The sequence below is a fragment of the Acyrthosiphon pisum genome, chromosome A1 (assembly GCF_005508785.2).
Source record: "Acyrthosiphon pisum isolate AL4f chromosome A1, pea_aphid_22Mar2018_4r6ur, whole genome shotgun sequence".
NCBI lineage: Eukaryota > Metazoa > Arthropoda > Insecta > Hemiptera > Aphididae > Acyrthosiphon > Acyrthosiphon pisum.
In genome coordinates, this window is record NC_042494.1 from 134,704,276 (window position 1) to 134,724,373 (window position 20,098).

General features: G+C 28.3%; 2 protein-coding genes across 3 annotated transcripts in view; one reads left to right on the top strand and one right to left on the bottom strand.

Annotated features, from left to right (window-relative positions):
* The first annotated feature begins 300 nt into the window (after positions 1-300).
* Positions 301-1,666, top strand: LOC100159002 (CG12123-like). Of its 2 annotated transcripts, XM_008187097.3 has the most exons (4): positions 301-408; positions 510-919; positions 1,017-1,131; positions 1,307-1,666. In XM_008187097.3, the coding sequence occupies exons 2-4, from the start codon at positions 567-569 to the stop codon at positions 1,583-1,585; spliced, it is 747 nt and encodes a 248-aa protein (XP_008185319.1). In that variant the 5' UTR covers positions 301-408; positions 510-566; the 3' UTR covers positions 1,586-1,666.
* Positions 1,667-3,066: 1,400 nt separating this feature from the next.
* Positions 3,067-20,098, bottom strand: part of Nip7 (60S ribosome subunit biogenesis protein NIP7 homolog) — a gene marked incomplete at its 3' end in the record, with an annotated part of 20,510 nt that continues 3,478 nt past the window's right edge. Inside the window, 2 exon segments of the mRNA NM_001163040.1 lie at positions 3,067-3,076; positions 11,603-11,611. Of these exon segments, the coding sequence (NP_001156512.1) occupies positions 3,067-3,076; positions 11,603-11,611 (19 nt within the window).

Below are 20,098 nucleotides of genomic sequence, written 5' to 3' on the forward strand. Positions count from 1 at the left end.
TATGATATTATCACGGTCATAGAAGATATCTTCTATGATCGTGGATATTATTCATATACCTTATACTTTATAATAATCTAAGACCGTGCAAAGGCCATAAAAGGCCATAAAAGCCATATAAGGCTCTATCTTTAGTGTCCTAACTTAAGTATAAGGTCTATGATATTATTATATATCTTATATATATCTTAGTCCATGATTGTTATATTCTGTGGTGATTATAATCGAAACGCTGATAATGGCGGTGATAATCTTATCGGTTTATAAGTATAAGGCACCTATTAGTATTAGGCACCTAGCACGGTTTAAGATAGTTAATCCTATCTTAAACCGTGGCACCTAGTATTACTCTATGATAAGGCATGAGCATGGCGCGCACGAAAATGCGAGTTGATGATAAGTGAATAGGTAACAATATTTTACATTATGAAAGCATAAAACATAATATTATTTTTGAGTAGGTATTTAAATTCGACATTATTATTTTTTAAATTACCCTCTGTTGTAAGTGAAATAATGTCCATCGTACATCGTTTCGGCTTTCAACATTTCTTGTCTCATACAAAATGCGAGTGTGTTGTCTCCGGGTGTTCGTCGGCGGTGAATTGTGGGACTGCCTGTTGATAGTGAAATTCAACCGAGAATATGTGCTGTACACGACTGTTGACCAGCTTCCGTTTAGCGTGTCGGCAGAACTGTGCTCTTTAGGCCTGAACGGTGCTCGGGACCCCATGCCCACGGTAATGGACGCCAATTGTCTGGAGTGCGTCATCAAGGCGCTGGCAAACAGCGACACGCTCAAGCAATTGGTTGTGAGACGGATGAACAGCCTCGCATCGGTGGATAACAACAACATTGTGGTTGGCTTCAACGACATCCGGCTGGTGACACCAAACAAATATAGACTGCCTTACACATGGTAAACTACAACTGTCTGCAAAAAACTTTAAAAAAAAATTCACTGTTTTAGTTTTTTACTATTTAAACTGTTGTTTTCATCAAACGTACAATTTTAGGTGCGAACTGTATGAAAAAACTGATACTGAATACAGAGAGCTTGAAAACATAATGGCTTGGTTATCAACTCTTGGTGGAGCTTTTTCATCATTGGGCGATCAGACTGAACACTGTGTAAGTAGTTTTGATTACATCTCTACCAAACACATAATTTTTGATACTATGCTTCTTTTCTGTTCAATTTTGTATTTTTGACTGCTACATGGGTTTAAAATAATAAAGAGTGGTACCTAACATATAATGCAAATAAAAATATAGTAATAATATAAAATATTTCATTTACTTTTAGGCAATTGTAGCAGGGAATATTTCATTGCAACAATTAAAAATTGCAATGCGAATTGGTGATCCTTTGACCGCAGCCCGGTGTAAACTGTATGCTGCTATTAGTCTCATGCAACGTGGTTTTCATAAGCAAGCTAAATTCATTGTTCAGAGTCAATACATGTTTATCAAATCTCAATTAGTTGTTGATGAGCGACTTATTAAAATGTGTTGTGGTGTATGGACAAAGTTACGTTATGAATGGAATCGAAAAAAATGTCTTAAAAAAAACTCAACTCTGTAAAAAAAAAGAAAATGTTATACATTTTTACATCAAATCTTAAATTATAAATGAATTAAATTTAAAAAAAATATTTTTACCAAACTCCTGCCTTATTTTTGTACATTATACATGCATATAAATATTATAAATGAGTAACCACAAATAGGATCTTTTATTTTTTAATGTTCCAAGCCCATTCAATTATTATTATCAATATAAGTTATTACCATTAAATAAATTCTAACAATATAAACTTATTCTTGATTATGCCTGCTCAAAATACTTATAAACAATAACAAACACACTATTATCAACACTAAATGGCTCATTTATAAATCCCTAACTAAACCAATGTGGTATTCTATGGGGAAATTCAAAAAAATCAAACCTAATCAAAATGCAATAATAGAAATTTGCTAGACTAAATCGGTTTAAAATTATCCCGAACCGGGATAATGAACCATGTAAATGATATGGTGCAAACATCCCGGTGCATTATTTTTTACACAGGTTTAGTCTAGCGAATTTCTTAATAGTTTCAAAATACAGCACTCAGAAAACTAGTAATTCCCCATGTATGCCTCAAACAATACATTGATAATATATTCCCACCTAAAAATAAAATTACTATGCAAAGTAGCTAAAATACACTACCAAAACTTCCTCATACATGTTGGGGGGGGGGGGGCTATGGGTGCTTCGGCACCACTGTATAGCCATCATTAACATAAATTTGTATTATAAATTACGTAATCTAAAATAAAAAGGTATAACAAATTTTTTTTTAGCACCCCCCATTAAAAATTTTTTTGATCCTCCCTGTCCTACATTAACCTATTAATATGAAACCTCACAATTCCTTCCATTCCCAGGTTAGGTTAAGTTAGGTCTCAAACAAAAATTGTGTTGTGAGTTTGTGACCACTTGACCAGTCTAAAGCAGAATAAGTTCATTCCCGGAAAAAAAGTCAACCGTCTGATGGCTGCTCATGAAAATATTGTGGATTTACTACTTATTATCAGTTCATTAATATCAAAAACTATTCTTAATATGTATAGTAATATTATGTATCGCACCCTTATCCTAACACGTCATATTGTACCAATTGTGCCTCTTAGGCACAGATTGTGCATTGAAAATAAATAAAAATTAATTAATATAAACATAATACTTCACTATGAAATGAATACAACTCAGTTATTATGAAAAACCAATCACTATACAATTGTATAGTGATATTTTGTCAACCAAAAAAATTAAATTAGTTTAATAAAAAAAAAAACATATTTTATTAATATTTATTTTATAATACTTATTTTCTAAATATTTATAAACAAGATTTCCTCCAAAACGGGTTTACATATTTTTTTCAATATAATAATGTCTAAATTAGTATCAAAGTTAAAAGTAAACTTTGAGCTCAGGATATAAGACGTATAACTAATAACTTGGTACTATACTTTTGGTATTTTGATACTATCACGGCCTCACTGATCAATAATAACTAACTACAGCTTTAATCAATTTTAATTTATTTCAGATAATCGTAGACGTATGATGATTGATGATTACATATTTTCATTGATACATCATGATTTCAAACTTTGTACAATTTTCTTTTAAATATAAAATATAAATAAATGCAGATTTAGATTTAATTATTTAATATCTTGACGTGTTCTAAATATTTAATTATTCACGATAAAAACACAATACTAATAAAGAAGATATTAAAAATAAATGTCTTCAATCCTTATAACAACTTTATTCTCTTATATCACATTTACACAATTGAAACACATTGTTTTAAAATTGTAAATTGTTTGTAAATCTAAAAATACTCATAACTCGCTTTAAAATTAAAATATAATATAAAACCCACGGGGTTGCCTAGATAATAATCTTACTATTAGATTTTTTAAGAAGCTATGGATAAATGCTAAAAAATCTAATCTGAATAAGATACAAGCTTTCCAAAATATGACCTTAAGGAAATTAGTTAACGCCCCTCCATACATATCAAACCATACCCTACATACAGATTGTGACTTAAAAACTATTCATGACAAACAGGGCCGTCCCAACGATTTGCGGGGCCCGGGTAGAGTAAAATTGCGGGGCCTAAAATGTCATTATTGCACGTCAGTTGCATATCGCGTATGGGAGCTATACTTCCCAAATTTGAAACTCAAATGTGCGCAAATAATCTTAACAAATATATAGTACCTTGCACCTACAACAACATGAATAAGTAAATTAACTAATAACGCACCATGTCATATAATAAAACTTAATATAATAAATAAAAGTTATCAAAAAATTATTGACAAAATAAGACAACAAATATAAAATATAGCAATAGGCACAATATTACAATATAAAAATATATTAAAAATTAACTTTTCTACTTTTTATATCCGCGAATTGATCAATAATATCATTATATTTTAATTGGTCAGCAATTTCTTTTTCGATAGAGATTATAGCTAAATTGGTGACTTTTTCTTGTGACAACGTGCTTTGGAGATAGTTTTTTATTAATTTCAGCTTTGAAAAAGATTGTTCTGCTGAAGCAGTAGTTACAGGCATAGTTAACAATATTCTTAATACTATGGACATATTGCAGCAGTAAATGTCATCAACGCTGTAACTAAATATTTTTTAACCATTTATTAATTCATCGAACATTTCTCGACCATTTATATCATTTGTGTCACCAACTTCCAACAGATTTTGAATATCCATACAATTTTTCATTAAATCATCTTTATTCATTTTAGAAATATTTCTAAAATTTTATAATTTATAAAATATAATAAAATTATAAATACTATAAATAAACATTTTATTGTTCCATTCAACAATTTTACATGAAAAAAAAAATGATAAGTACATTTTTTTTTGCTCGTCAACTTGACCTTTTATTGTATCTATGAAATCGGGGCCTGTCCAATTGTGGTGAGAGCGCGGGGCCCGGGGCGTGGGCCCCGCTCGCCCTGCCCTAGGGACGGCCCTGATGACAAAGCTAAACATTTTTATAAAAAAATTTCATAACTGTATCTTTCCATTCAAATCCTCTCATTAAGAACTTATCATTCCCCACCAAGACGACTCAAACGTAAATGGTGCAGAGATTAAATACTTTAAATATAAAAAAAAAAAAACTACTCATAAAATTAAATCACACAAGATTTAAACCAAGTCGAAAGTGTCATAAGTGGGTGGCTTCTTTCCCAAAATTATATGAATCATGTTATTTGTTTCCCTCTTATCGCACATACCTATACTCATTATGCCTTAGATATATAAAAAAAAAAATAAAAGTTTTTTAAGAGGTAATTCACTCTAATTTTTAAGCTTTTTAAACATAAATTTGCACATGTGAGACGGTGACAACACATGCGGGTATCACACCCTCTTAATTTAAAAAAAATTTGCATCATCAAGTTAAACATTTTTGAAATTTTTTGTTTTATCTTTTTATACATAATATTAATACTAAAATAAAAATAATCCAATACTATAACAATACAATCATTTCTGGAATGTATTTTCTTGATAAACAATTTTTTAAATAAATATATATTATAGTAGATTAGATACACATAATATTATATGATCTTAAATTTCTATTTGATATAAAAAAATAAATATTTGTTAAATTATTAATTGTGATGTATAGAGATTTAAATATTTAATAATATAAGTAAAATAAGTATAGACCATAGATATATACAACAACTAGATAGCCGTCTCCTTCTTGTCATGGAAGTCAGCCGCCATTTACAAAGCAGGCAATGTTTACAAAATAATATTATCATGCTATATATGTATAGATAAATATATATGTATATAAATAAATGTAAGCATTGTCTGCTTTATAGATGGTGGCCGATTTCAACATTTGTCAAAACTGTAGTATAAAGACGGCTATCTAGTTGTTGTATAAATCTATGGTATGGACAATGTACATTACGATAAAATTGTTTATTATAATAATTTAGGAAATTAGAAAGAACGCAGTACTTTTTATGTGATCCGCATACTAATTAAAAAAAAGTATATTAACTTTTAACTTATCGAGTTAAATGTATGATTTGTTAACTGTTAACTTATCGATCTTGTGTCCTCTTAACTTAACTTAGCTTGAATTAATTATATTCATTAACTTTCCCAGTTGCCCACTTTTGGTTAAATTTAATTTGGTTGTAGTTTAAGATACAAAATAATTGGTAATAAATAAATAGATATAGACAGATAAAGGATTAGAGGTATTTATTAGTAGACAATTAATTCACTTAAATAACTATAAAAACAAATGATAATTAATACCACACAACTAAAAATCAATATTATCAAAAAATGTTGAGAATAAGAAATATGATCATACTTAAAGGTTTCATTAATATAATAATATTGTATATACAATGTGTCTATGCATTGATAAGACATAATTATACAAGTTAGAATTTTCATTAGTAATGCATAAAAATTAACAGTTTTTAAAAGTAAATAGTAAATACTAAATATGATTCAAATGTTTATAATTGTTTTCATACTAATCTTCTATAATTACATAACTATAAACTTTAGTTATTAAAAATTTAAATATTTATTACTTAGGTACCATATTTAACTATCTTTTTATTTTGATAACTGTTAGACAATATGACATTTAAAAATAGTAATTAATCATTAATTTATTTGTTAATAATTAGTAAATTAGTGTGCTACTTATAAATATTTTATAAGCTTTATAAAGTAATATCAAAAACAAACTTTACATAATATTGTAAGAATAAACATGAAGAAGTACATGTAAAATGAACTAATAAAATTAAATTAAAAAGAGAATTATTTGAGTAATAACTATTGAAACAGAAGGTTTCTAGCGCCATCCATCTCTGATGCTACGGTAATCCCTGAAACATGTCGATGACTCTGTCCGCCAATTTCTACTTTGCATTCAGGACAAATAGATTGCTGCATTGGCCCTCCACATTCCGTAACACAATAAATGTGGCCATTCGGACATTTACACCAATGTCCCTGAGCTTTAATGCCTCCTAAAAAATTGGTGGACATAGCAGCATGAATCATACGTCTTTCATCATCTGTTATTAAAGGAAGATCATCAATTTTTTTTTGGATTTCTTCTATTAAATTCTGTATATCCTCATCCTTGGTTGATGTGTAAATGCTGCATGACATTAATAAAGCCTCCATGTTATCTACTATTTTTTTTATTTCATTTGTATCGGAAGTTTGCATTGTAACTGCTGTCTGAAATTTTCTATGAGACATGATCTCAAATAAATTTATGATTCTTGAGCCACGTGCCATCTCCTTTTTTATATCACTCTTTTGCTGATCTGACAACTGTTGTGCATAAGTGAAAGCAACAGAAAGAATCCAATCAAAGTGATTAATAATTGTTAGTTTTCTTTGGCCATCTTTGATTTCTTTAATTCTATTTTTAAACTTTGAAGTTGATATAAACAAATCAATGACAAAATTTAACGATTCAATATTATTGGCAGGTAAAGTGAACTTTGAACGTTTATTACGTAGGCCTAATAAAGACTTGCAAAATGTATCCCATGAACGTTTAATACTATGATGTCTATCACCAATATAATTTGAAATAAAATTTTTATCCAAGGATCTTAGTGATTCAATTACTGTCTTAGTTTTGCCACGAATTACAGCTAATTCTCCATACTGTTTTGTTTTTATTTTTGATACGTCTTCTAATATAATTTTTACTTGGTTCAGGAAACGTTGGGTTTTTAAAATTGGTGTTTTACATAGAGGACACTGTTTCAAACAGATTTCTTCATCATTTTGATTCATCCATTTTGTTAAAGCATCGGATTCTATGGTGTGTTGACAATCTTCTAAATAAATAAATCTAAAAAAAATATAAATATTACATCAACATTAATTAATATACAGATAAATCACGGCTGGTGCAAAAAGAATATTACAAATTCGGAAGTTCCTATGACATAATCTATATTTATTGTAATAAAAATATGATATAATTTTATGGCATAAAATATCCATAGGCTATGGCAAAGCAAAATATCTGATTCTAAAAATATATAAAATGACTAATTCTATTTTAATTTCATATATATATACTAACAATATCAATAATAAGTAATAACTCCCAAAATTTTTAACAGAATAAAAAATACAAATTTCTAACAGATATTCCTTCCAATTTACCTCGCATTTGGTTCATCTTCATTGCCAAAAACTATTGTAGTAACTTCGTCTTCTTGACAAATGCGACATAAAGGAGGACATGGTTCACCACAATAACCAATACACTCATGCCCACATTTCAACTTTAATGAGCAAGGTTCATAACAAGGTTTTCGATTACACAAATCATAACATTTTCTGGTGCATTTCAAATGTTTACACTTCCACTCACATTTTTCCTGTTTATAATATCAACAATGATAAATCATGATTAAAATGTTCAAATATGTTCAGCGGGATGTACTTAAGTTAACCTATTCACAAACACAACCTTAGTCAATACTAACATCGAATCCATGGCAGTCAACCGTTGGTAGAAATAAGTTTAAAAATATATATATAAATATATTTATTTTTATTGGTTATTAGTTATTACCTTGCATGGTACACATTGTTGTCCACACACCTTACTACATCTAGAATGCACACAAGAATAGATGCATTTCTGATTACAAGGAGGACACCGTTCTTTACAGGGAAATTTACATCTGTAAAAATAAATTATTATAAAGGTTTAAGAATAAATTAATTCATGATTTAAAAAAAAAAAATGTACACATACGTATGATTGCATGGATTTATCTTATTGCAAATCTCACTACAAGGTACATGTAAACGCCCTTGTTTACATTCTCCACATGTTCCCAAACAAACATCATTGCAATTTAATTTTTGTAAACATGGTTCACGACACTTATCAAGTAAATATTGGCTATCCATTTTGAACTCTAAAATATATTTTATTTTTGTACAATAATTATATTTACCTACTATTTACAAGTTAGATACTTGCTACCAGTGATGCATATAAGGGACAGGCCCTCATGGGCCAAGATTTAAAGAAAAAATTCCAATTAATTCCAATTAAATTAAAAATTAAATGTATATTTACACTATTTACAGAACTCTTACAACATTATAGATTAATTAAAATTTTTTTTGATAAATCAACAAGCAAATGTAAAATTTTCTGGACTTGCTTAGATGATGAAATTGTCATTATTTTATTTTGAAAAAATGTAATAATGAATTTTACATAATATTTATAACATAAAATTACATAATCTCTATTTGTATTGTTTGTCGTTTGTGTCAGAATTATAACCACCCGGCCAGTGGCGTGGTGAACGGTAATTTCAGAGGCGATTGCCTCCGAGATTTTTCTTAAATAGAAGTGTGGGTGGTAGATGGTGGGTCCTCAAATAAATATAATATTATAACATACTCAATACTATGTCTATACTATGTTGGCAGTTACAATTTCTGAAAAGTACTATAGTAAGTACTTGAAAAGTTTTAGCACAAAATTATATACATGAAGATGAATTTCAAAAAATCATAAATTGCATTGCAATACCAAATTTAAAACAAAAAATGTAATAATACTATGATAACAAATAATACCTTTATCTTTGTCACGACATAAAACCCAAACACTGTTATGACCACAAGCGAGTTGACTATTTTTTTGCAAGACTATTTCTTCACAATCTTTAGTTGTACATTCATTTGCACATACTTTCTTACACATGTGCCCACAATCTAATATCCGTTCACATTTCTTGGTGCAAAGCATACGTTCTGGTATAGTTTTACATTTCATTGTGATTGTATGGCCACAGTCTGGTATAACTTTTGTTACCTGAAAATAAATTTTAATAAACAAAACAGATGGGTACATTTTAATACTTAACTTACTTGATTTTCACAAGGTTTACATTTTTCATAGCATTTAGATTGACATTTATGGTCGCATTTTAATGGACGATCACATGGAAGAATACATTTAATTTCATCAACATTTAATCCACAAGGAATATCATTCTTAATGTGTTCACAAGGCAAAACTTTCTTTACTTTAACAGTACAGAATGAACAATCTTCATAACACATCTTTTGACATTTGTGATTTAAAGAGCACTTTTTGTTAATATTTTCACAAGGTTTTAAGCATTTATACTGTGGATAATTGAATAAAATTACCAAATGATTTCAATATAATTCTTAAAATATAAAACACTAGTTAATTAAAAAAACTACCTCTTCGTGATCTGGATCATCATTCTTATGGCAATTTTTTTCACAAGAATGACCACAATCTAATCGATCTATACATTTATGTGAACAGATTGGGTTTTTGTCATGGCATCTATTCAAAGTAGTATGACCACATTTTTCAAGGACGGATACTACCTAAATTTTCATATAAATAAGGACAAAAATTAATTAAAATAATATACTAAGAAAAATAATAGCAATAATTCCAACCATTTCTTCACATGGAAAAGTAAGAACATCTACAAAACATGGCAATGTCAATTGGTGACCACATGGTAATTCTTTGATCATTGACACAGTACATTTTCCACAGTCCATATAACATATTTTCTTACATGGATGATTATAAACACATGACCTATTATACATTGATCATGATAATTAATATTTTAATAATATTTTTTTTTTTTTTTTATAAGAAAAATGTTTTAATATTTTACTTGTTACACGGCTCCCTGCATTTCAATTCTAAATGGTCACGGTCATGAGAATGACAAATACTTGAACAATAATGACCACACAAGAGCAATGATTTACACATCATGGAACAACCACCTTCCATGATTGTATTGAAGTCATCATCTTTTGCAACTTTAGTAGTAATACCAGAATGAACAGCACATTCTAAAGTCAATTCATCACCTTAAAAATACAATCATGTATGAAAATTATAAATGAATCCATCAAAATATAAATAATGCTATAACAAATATATATTTTTACCATATGAACCCAGATTTACTAATGTTTCTTTTATTTTTTTCCACAAACTACCAGAATTGTACAAATTGTCCATGTTACCCATTATGTATAGTCCATACTTAGCTCTTGACAATGCAACACATACTCTGTTCTCAGTTTTCAAAAATCCTACATTTCCCATTTCATTACTTCTAACTAGTGATAGCAATATTATATCACTTTCTTCTCCTTGATAATTATCTACCACCGTGATCTTCATCCCTTCTAGTATTGAATATTTTTTTCTTAACTATATTAAAATATATTATACAATGAATTATTTATACTTTTATATTATATTGATATTGCACATAAAACATACAAAAAATTGTCTGTCACAAGAATAAAAATATAGATATTCTTACCGAACGAATTAGAAATAATTGACCACTGTAAGTTGTTAATATTGTCACTTGATCAGTTTTATATCCTTGTAAAATTAAATGCCTAGCAAACCTAACTAAAAATCTAGCTTCATGTTCATTACTTTTGCTTGATATTTCGTCGACCTAAATACACAAACAATTGTATTAATTTAATTATAACATAATAAAATACAATCACAGATATAACATACTTCTTTTTCATACATATTATGATTTAGAAAGAATACATCTTTGGTAACACCACGAATGTGTTCTCTATTGTGAACAGAAATATGATTTTTTAATTCATCGTATATTGATGGAGTTATAAGAGATGCTATTTCAGGACGCATTCTATGTTGTTCGCCCAACGTGTAACAAGGTACTTCATTATTGACCATACGTTCAAACAATGAAATATCAAAATTGAAATCTTTAGCCAATTTGTAAACTGCATTACTAGGACGTAGTTGCTTATGGTCGCCTTTAAAATGAAAAATAATTTGACTATGATCATGATTTACTAAATCAGTTTTCTTATTTGGTAAATAATACCTACCTATTAATATTAAATGTTGGCAGTGACTTGTTAATGAAGAAACTATGTGTGCTTCTAAAACTTCAGCAGCTTCTTCGACAACAACTAAAAATTAGAGTTAACTATTATATATTTTATTAAAAAATTTATTGACAGACGTGGAGTAATTATTTAGTATTTACCCCTATATAATTTTAATATGATGATTTTACAATTTGAAGCAGAATAATCTTAAAGTCATTATTCATTATGATACAATCACAGAAGCTTCAAAATATAACCAATATATTTTTAATTTATAAAACAAATTATTGAATTATATTATTATTAGTATACTTCAATAAAGGAAAAATAAATAAATGTTCTATAATTTATTATACAATAATAAACTTTTGGTAATTACTAAAATGTACATAAAAAAATTACCTCACGCACATAATTATGAGATCTGATAACTACTGAAGTTTAAAAATAAAAATCTTAATTCTTACCAATTGGGGATTCTAACCCTTCCAGCATTATTCTGTGTTTGGCAGCACCAGTAGTAGTTAATGCTATTACATGCATCTTATTTAGAAGTTCTACGTTTTCCAACTCTCTTAATTCAGCATATTGCTTATAAACTTGTGTATACTTTTGTTCATAGCTTATTATTTTTGGATCGAACATCTCTTTAGTTTTTTTCACCCAACCAAAATATAAAGACCATCTTTGCCTCATATTTAATACATATAAATCTAAAGTTGACCGCGGTAGATCAATATTATCATTAGCCAAACTCAACATATTTACAAAATAATCATGTATATTTTCCATTACACTAAAGTTGAATTTGGCTTCTTCAGATTCATTAAAGTAATTTACATTCAAATCAGATAATTTCTTTAAACGTATATTCTCAGAAAGTAATTGCTTGCAAGCATTTTTTACGTCATCTAAAGTTATACTATAAATAACAATATCTTTTTGATTATGTTCTAGAATATCTAAGTAATATAATTCATACCGCTTGGCTTCATCACCATCGTCATCTAACTCTTTTTTAATTTGTAAAAATTTTTCTGAATGAAAAACTTTATTAATCAATTCGTTGCTGATTCCAGTTATAAACCCTATTGGGTCTACACTAAAATAATCAAAATCTTGAAATAACCAAGAGAGAAGATCCAAAGTTGTTTTGAAAAAATTATGATATTGTTTAGGCATACCGTTTTTCAACAATGATAACTCTAATATTCCAGCATTGTATGACACAACTTCACTACATTTCTTATAATATTTTATGTTATCCATAGTAGTTTTTACTTGATCTTCAATATTTCTAAGACCTATATTAGTAGTTATGGATCTTCTATGTTTACGTGTAATATTCCTTAAACTATATTCTTCAATAATTTTCGACTTCGACTGACCCCCAATTCTGACAACTTGGTTTGTGAAACTCAATATGCCTTCCATAAATTGGTCAAGGGCATGATTTGTGTAACACACTACTAAAATTGGTTTCGTAAGAAATGGCTCTTCATATAAATTACTTATAATTGTTTTCATAATTTTCAATCCAATAAACGTTTTTCCAGTTCCAGGTGGCCCTTGGATAATTGTAAACTCTTGAGTCAACGCTGCTTTAAATGCTCCATATTGCATTTCATCAAGTCCTAGCTCTTCTTTAGTAGGCCAATTATCATGATTCTGAAGTTCAAATTCTTTTAAATCAATTTTATAATTATGGTGTTCAGGTAACTCGTCAAGATAATATGGATAGTCTATCTTATTACAAGCAGATATTATATATTTTTCCATAGGGAATTTATGTGTATTAATATTTTTAAGAACTTCCATTGAGCATTTATATGGTTCAAAATATACTTCACTCTCTACCATGGTCAGAGATGTATTAAATATAGGTTTCTCATCTTCTAATAATTCAACAATTAACTTACCTTTGGTCAAAAGTTCGATTTTTCTCTCCAAAACAATACCCATAAAGAAAGTCCTAAAATCATTTCCAGAAAATAGCAATAAAGAACCATACATAAATCGTTTTGCCATTTCCCAGTTGATTCTTAATTTATTTTTCTTGTCAAAATTTACTAGATAACCATACTTATCATAAACGAATTCACCTTTTTTTTCAAATTCAATGTCACGATAAATACGGATGTTATTTATCTTTTTTCGACGCTGATGTTGACGTTCATCATTTATTGCATCTTTATAAAATTGTATACCTTCTCGTAATGGTGCAATAAAATCTTCACGCAAAAGGCGAAACTGAACATCTAAATAGTGTTCTACATTCTGATAAGCTCCTTTGGATATATTGGGTCGTAAAAATGGTTCTCCAAATTCAAGATCGATTGCAGTTGGATATACAGTAAGTTCTCTAAAATTTTCAGGTGGAGGCATGAGTTGGGCAATATTTTCAATTACTAATTTTTCTTTCAATTTCAATTCCTCTGTCAACTTAGTTTCGTTGAGTTTTTGTAACAGATCATTCATTTCAATTATAGTAGCTTCATTAATTTTAATATGGTTACAATAACTTTTAATACCATTTAAGGCAATATTACTGCTTACAATAATTTCTTTTAATCTCTCTTCCGCAGTTTTTGGGAATATAGTAGTTATACATTTGAATACAACTAAACAATCTTCATAAAATGTATTCATATTGTTGCATCGATTAATCTTTTTTTCATTTGGTGTACTCAGAATATATGTTTTCAAATGTTCAAAAAATTGATTGCACATAAGTTCTGTTAATAAAAAATGTTTACTTTGTATTAATTCAGTAGAACAAATCTTAGCTGAAACTTTCATAAGCAAATAAATCCAATCTGGTTCTTTATTTTGTTTAAATAAATCCATGAATCCGTTAACCTTATTTGACATCACAAATACAATTTCAGAAGCATCCTTACAACATAATTCTTCAAGTCGTTTGTATCCAAATTTAAAATTATCCTTAATTATTATATCATTTAGATTAGTATTTTTATTATTTGATTCTTTTATAAATGATTTAGGTTTATATTTATGTTGATCTTGGTGATTAGAATTATTTGATCGTTCAAGTCCATTTTGCATTCTAGATGATTCAATATCATATGAATTATTATCTATATTTTCAAATTGTGATGGTTTTTTGAAACATCTAGTTTTATTCTTTAGACTTTGGTCATCTTGGTTTGATTTTCTATTATTAAACTTCTTTTTTCTTGGACCCATAATCACCTATTAACATTTATAATCTACAAGGTTTATAAATTATTATAAATTCATATTAAACATTGTTATTTACCTATATTTTCAAAAAGTATTTAGGCAATTATTTCTAAATTTGTTTTTCAGTATTTAATTCAAGATAAGATACCTCTGCCAATATTTTTAGGACTAGGAATAATGCTATCTAAACTTTAAAAGCCTTTGTAGGCTACCTATGCGTTTCTATTTGACTATTTCCAATTAATTTACCTACTTAAAATAAAAATGTAGGTTATATATGTTTTTTGATTGTCTGTGTTTGTTATAATGTAGTTGGGATGAGTTTATTCCTATAAACTCACCTTACCTCCAATAAGTTTTTAAAATGTTGGTTTATCCACAGAATATATGAAATATATGAAATATATTCTGTGGTTTATCTGTAATGGGTTAATATTAATGATCTACCTTTTATATTACTTATCAGTTATCTGTATATAAGTATATTATTGCAGTCAGTTCTCAAATTGAGAATTATTAAGTTAGAGCTCAATTTAAAGATTTCTGCAGAACGCAAATTTTCTATACTGTGCGTGGGTAAGATTATTTGCAGAGAGAGAAAACAAATAGTGCGCGGACACCCCATGTAGTAATATAGGTAGTAATTACTAATTATCTACTCATTAGTCATTCCCTACAACTCTCTACTACTACTCCGTGTTCTTTTTTCCGGGATTCCTCTATGGGACATACTCTTAAGTTGTGAGGCAATTTAAACACATGGACACATGGGTATAAAATATTCACATTCATCATCTATTCATCTATAATTGTGGAATACATTTTAATCATAAAAATCTGTGATCCAAATGCAAAATTATTTTAAAGTTTAAAATAGACCCGTCAATAACAAAAGGCAAAAGGTATAGGTAGTCTAAACCATAAAAAAAGATTATATCGGGAAAGTTATCCTGAGGCAATGCCAATAAAAAATTACCAAAATTCATTAGGAAATTGGAAATGTGTAAGCGACGATGTGAGATACCTATTCTTTAGTAGGTACTTTATAGTAATTTTGTATCAAGATACATAATAGTTAATTAGGAACAAATGTAGTTTAGTTCCCACGCAATTTTTTCGTTTTTTTTCCCCCAAAATATGTGTTATATAGCACTGAATACAAAAGTCTAATTCGAAAATTCTCGCAAATCATTATTTTGGAAATTATATCTTTCCAAAGTTTACGATTTTACATATTTACACTTGCATGTGCCAAACGCTGTAGGTAGGTATACGTTTTCGTATTGGATTGTCACCTCTATATCTAAAGAAATATTATTGGAAATATGCAAATAGATTTTAACTATCGTATTTGCTGTTTAAAAACTCGTACCTAAATTAAAACCAAAATTTACATAGTATCACAGCTTGATATCACAATTACTCGGCAGTGACTACGTGTGTATCGGCACTCGTCGCTACGCTCCTCGGCGTCATCGCTCCGCTCCGCAAAACGAAAATATCCCCCGACTTATTGTGCAAAACCACCTCAAGTAGGTAACAGGGACAGAACAGTTATGGACATGAAAATTTAAGTAGGTAAAAATATTATTTTGCTTAGGCAGTGACTACGCGTTTAACGGCATTCGGCACTCGTCGCTTCGCTCCGCAAATCGAAAATATCCCTCGACTTGTTATGCAAAACCACCTCATGTAGAACACATTGGTCACAGATATATTAATCTACATTTTTCATCAAAACTACTTTAGATAATATTAAAACAAGATAAAATAACATAATTAATAAGAGGCAAAGTGCATGCGTAAATGCGTAAAATCGTAAGCATTGGAAAGATATAACTTCCAAAATAATAATTTGCGAGAATTTTTGTATTCAGTGCTTTAAAACACACATTTTGGGGGAAAAAAATTCGAAAAAATCGCGTGGGAACTAAACTGCATTTATACCATTAATTAAGTAAAAAGTATATTAAATCATATCAATTTTAGGACAGAGCGATAAGCGTCTGCCCGAGAAATTAGTTATTAACACTAGTACTTACAAGTGTGTACTAATTCTAAATGTACTATGGAATATGGATCTAATCCTATATTTATATAAAATCTATACGAATAAAGGTGTACACGATAGAGTCTAGGAGGTGGATATCAAGTTTAGAAAGACGCCGATCTAGATATTGTAATTGTCAAAATAGCAAGCGTATTTTGGCAATTACCATCTAAGATTTATAGGTTTGTTTTCGTCCTATTTTGGCGAACGCTTTTTGATCGAAAACAGATATTAATCTGTCAAACTCATGGTCCGTAGATTTTCATAAGATTAATAGCCTTGTTGTAATATTATAATGTTTACTTATGATATAGTAAAACGGCTGTGTAGGTTTACTACACCTTCATGTTTTAAGTTCTAGACATTTATTATTATAGCTAAACCATTGATCCGATAATATTGCTGTACGCCGTGTGCCTGTCAATTCTGCAGTTATTATAATCTGTATATTTTAATATAATTAACATAGGCTATTGATACAGTTTTAAGGAAAAATTATGTAAGAGTAGAGAATGATAAATAGGTACCTACGCATTACCTGCTTTTCGATTGAAATATTTGTTCTTTCTCGATGTTATATCTATTCAAAAAAGCAAACCGTAAATAAACTAGTATTAATATACTAAAGTTACAAGTAAGTCGTCGCGTGTTATAGTCAATATAAATTATAATGTTAAATCTATACACAGAAGTGGAACGAACAATAAAAGAAACAAAATTAAATGTAAAGAGTAAATGACACGTCACTATTGACAAGAGGTTATAAATTATGTCTTCGGAGGTTATAATGTAATTGAAAAACAGGGATGCAGTACGATGTACTCGAAGACCACGAAGACTAAAATCGTATTCTAGTCTTCATGACTCAAACACAGTATAATATGAATATGTTATTAGGTATATTGATGTACTTGTACTTTGTAGTACCAACTTTCTTGTAGTTCAAAAAAGTAAATTATCTTATAGTTGGCACTTGATATTTTTCATTTGATTTTTTATAATATACTTTTTTTATATAGTTTAATGCATGTCATTCGCCGTATAACCACATAATAGATAATTACTAATTTAAAATTACGAATTTACATTAAGTACTTTATTTTAAATAAATCCTCAATAGAGACATTATGTATGCTTCATTATTGGGCAATAATGTCACTATTAATGTTTGGAATTATTACAATAATGTATTATGTATCGAAGAATCATAATAAATCTAAATTTTTTAAAAATATTTTGCTTACTGACTGCATGCGTTTTACAAAAGATGAGATTTTTATTTTTTAACCAACAAAACTCATTTGTGATTTTCAGAAAATCCACGTGTAATTCGTATAAGGATTAAGGGGTCCCAGTACACATATAGTATAAATATTTAGTGTGGATTGGTTGAAAATACTTTATTAGGCCCACACGAATTACCTGCTACATTAAATGTATACCTAAGGATTTTTACATTTTATTATGTATAATCATTAATCTTCGAGTAAACAATTTATTTTATTGTAACAATATATCAGGAGCTTTGTATTAATTTTTTACACTTTTTGGCCCAACAGATAAAACTTTATTGATATTTATAGAAAAAAAAATTGAAAAAATTGAAAAATGACAATGTCCGTAAGCAGCTCAAAAAGAGTCAAGTTATTTTCAAATTTTTATCGTGTATAGAAAATTCTAATATAAACATTCAGTGAAATTTTCAAGTATCTACAGTCATTCGTTTTTTAATTACAATAAAATAAGAAAGTCGTTACGTAAGAAATCGAGTGAATATCAAATGTTGTAAAAATATGAATTTCAAACGCTCATAAAAATTTAATTTGAGTTTCTTATAGACATTTTTTTTTTTGATAAAGGTAGATTAACCTATAAGGAATCTTGTATTACATTTTAAATTCTTACTTCTAAAAAGAAAAATTTTTACGAATTATTAACTCAAAATAATTTGCTAATTTTCGTGATTTTTATATATTTTGTCAATTTTTGAACTTTAAATGCTTGTAAAAGAAATTATGACAATGGATTTTTAATATTTTTCATCTGTCTTTAAAACAATATATTAGGGGCTTTCTATTTATTTTTCAAGCTTTTGTACTCGACAAATAACATTTTATTGATATTTATAGAATAAAAAACTAAAAAAAATTGGAAACTGAAATTTACCCTAAACAGCTCAAAATAATTCAAACTATTTTTAAAAAGGCATGGTATATGGAAAATGGTAATATAAACATTCAGAAAAAATTTCATGTATCTATGGTAATTTATTTTAGAGTTATACCAAAAACCAAAATCGATTTAGCGTAAAAATTCCCGTTTTTCCTTAATTTTTCTCTAGTTTTCCACGGCGCTTTTGAAAACTATTGGAAACATTTTACTTTTAACCCCCCAGAGTACCAACTAGATTCACTTTCCTATCAGAAAAGATACTATTGAAGAAAATCTAAATACTTAAACTGTCATAAAAGGTGATGACAGACACAAAAAAAATAAAAAAAGGTGGGCAAGTGGATGTCACTTTGGTGCACAGTAGGTTACAAGTGGGTCACTGCATAATGGATGGTATAAATTTCGAATTCAATGATATAATATCATTGTATAAGAAAAACGATTCTGAGCGGAGACGGCATGTCAGTTAGGTATAAGACATATATATATTATAAGTTATTAAAAAAAAATATTGACCTACCTATAATAGGTAGCTATAATAAATTCCAATTTAATCATAACGTGTTATGCATCAAAACAAGATAAATAATAGTATACTTTAGAAGTTTCAAGCACCCACGAATATTATTGTAACAATATATCAGAGAGCCTTGTATTAATTTTTTACACTTTTGGCCCAACAGATAAAACTTTATTGATATTCATAGAAAAACAAAAAAATTGAAATTTGACAATGTCCGTAAGCTGCTCAAAACAAGTTAAAATATTTTGAAAATTGTACCAAGTATAAGAATTGATAAAATAAACATTCAGTGAAATGTTCATGTATCTACAGTATAATTCGTTTTTAAATTACAACAAAATAAGAAAATCGCTACGTGAGAAATCGAATGAATATCCAATCTTTTAAAAATTTGAATTTCAAACGTTCATAAAAATTTTTATTTGACTTTCCGGTAGACATTTTTTTTTTATAAAGGTAGATAATCTTATAAGCAATCCTGTATTACATTTAAAAATCTTAGATTTAATAAGAAAAATGTTTATGATCTCTTAACTCAAAATAATTTGCTAATTTTCGTGATTTATATTTAAATAATATTAAAATATTA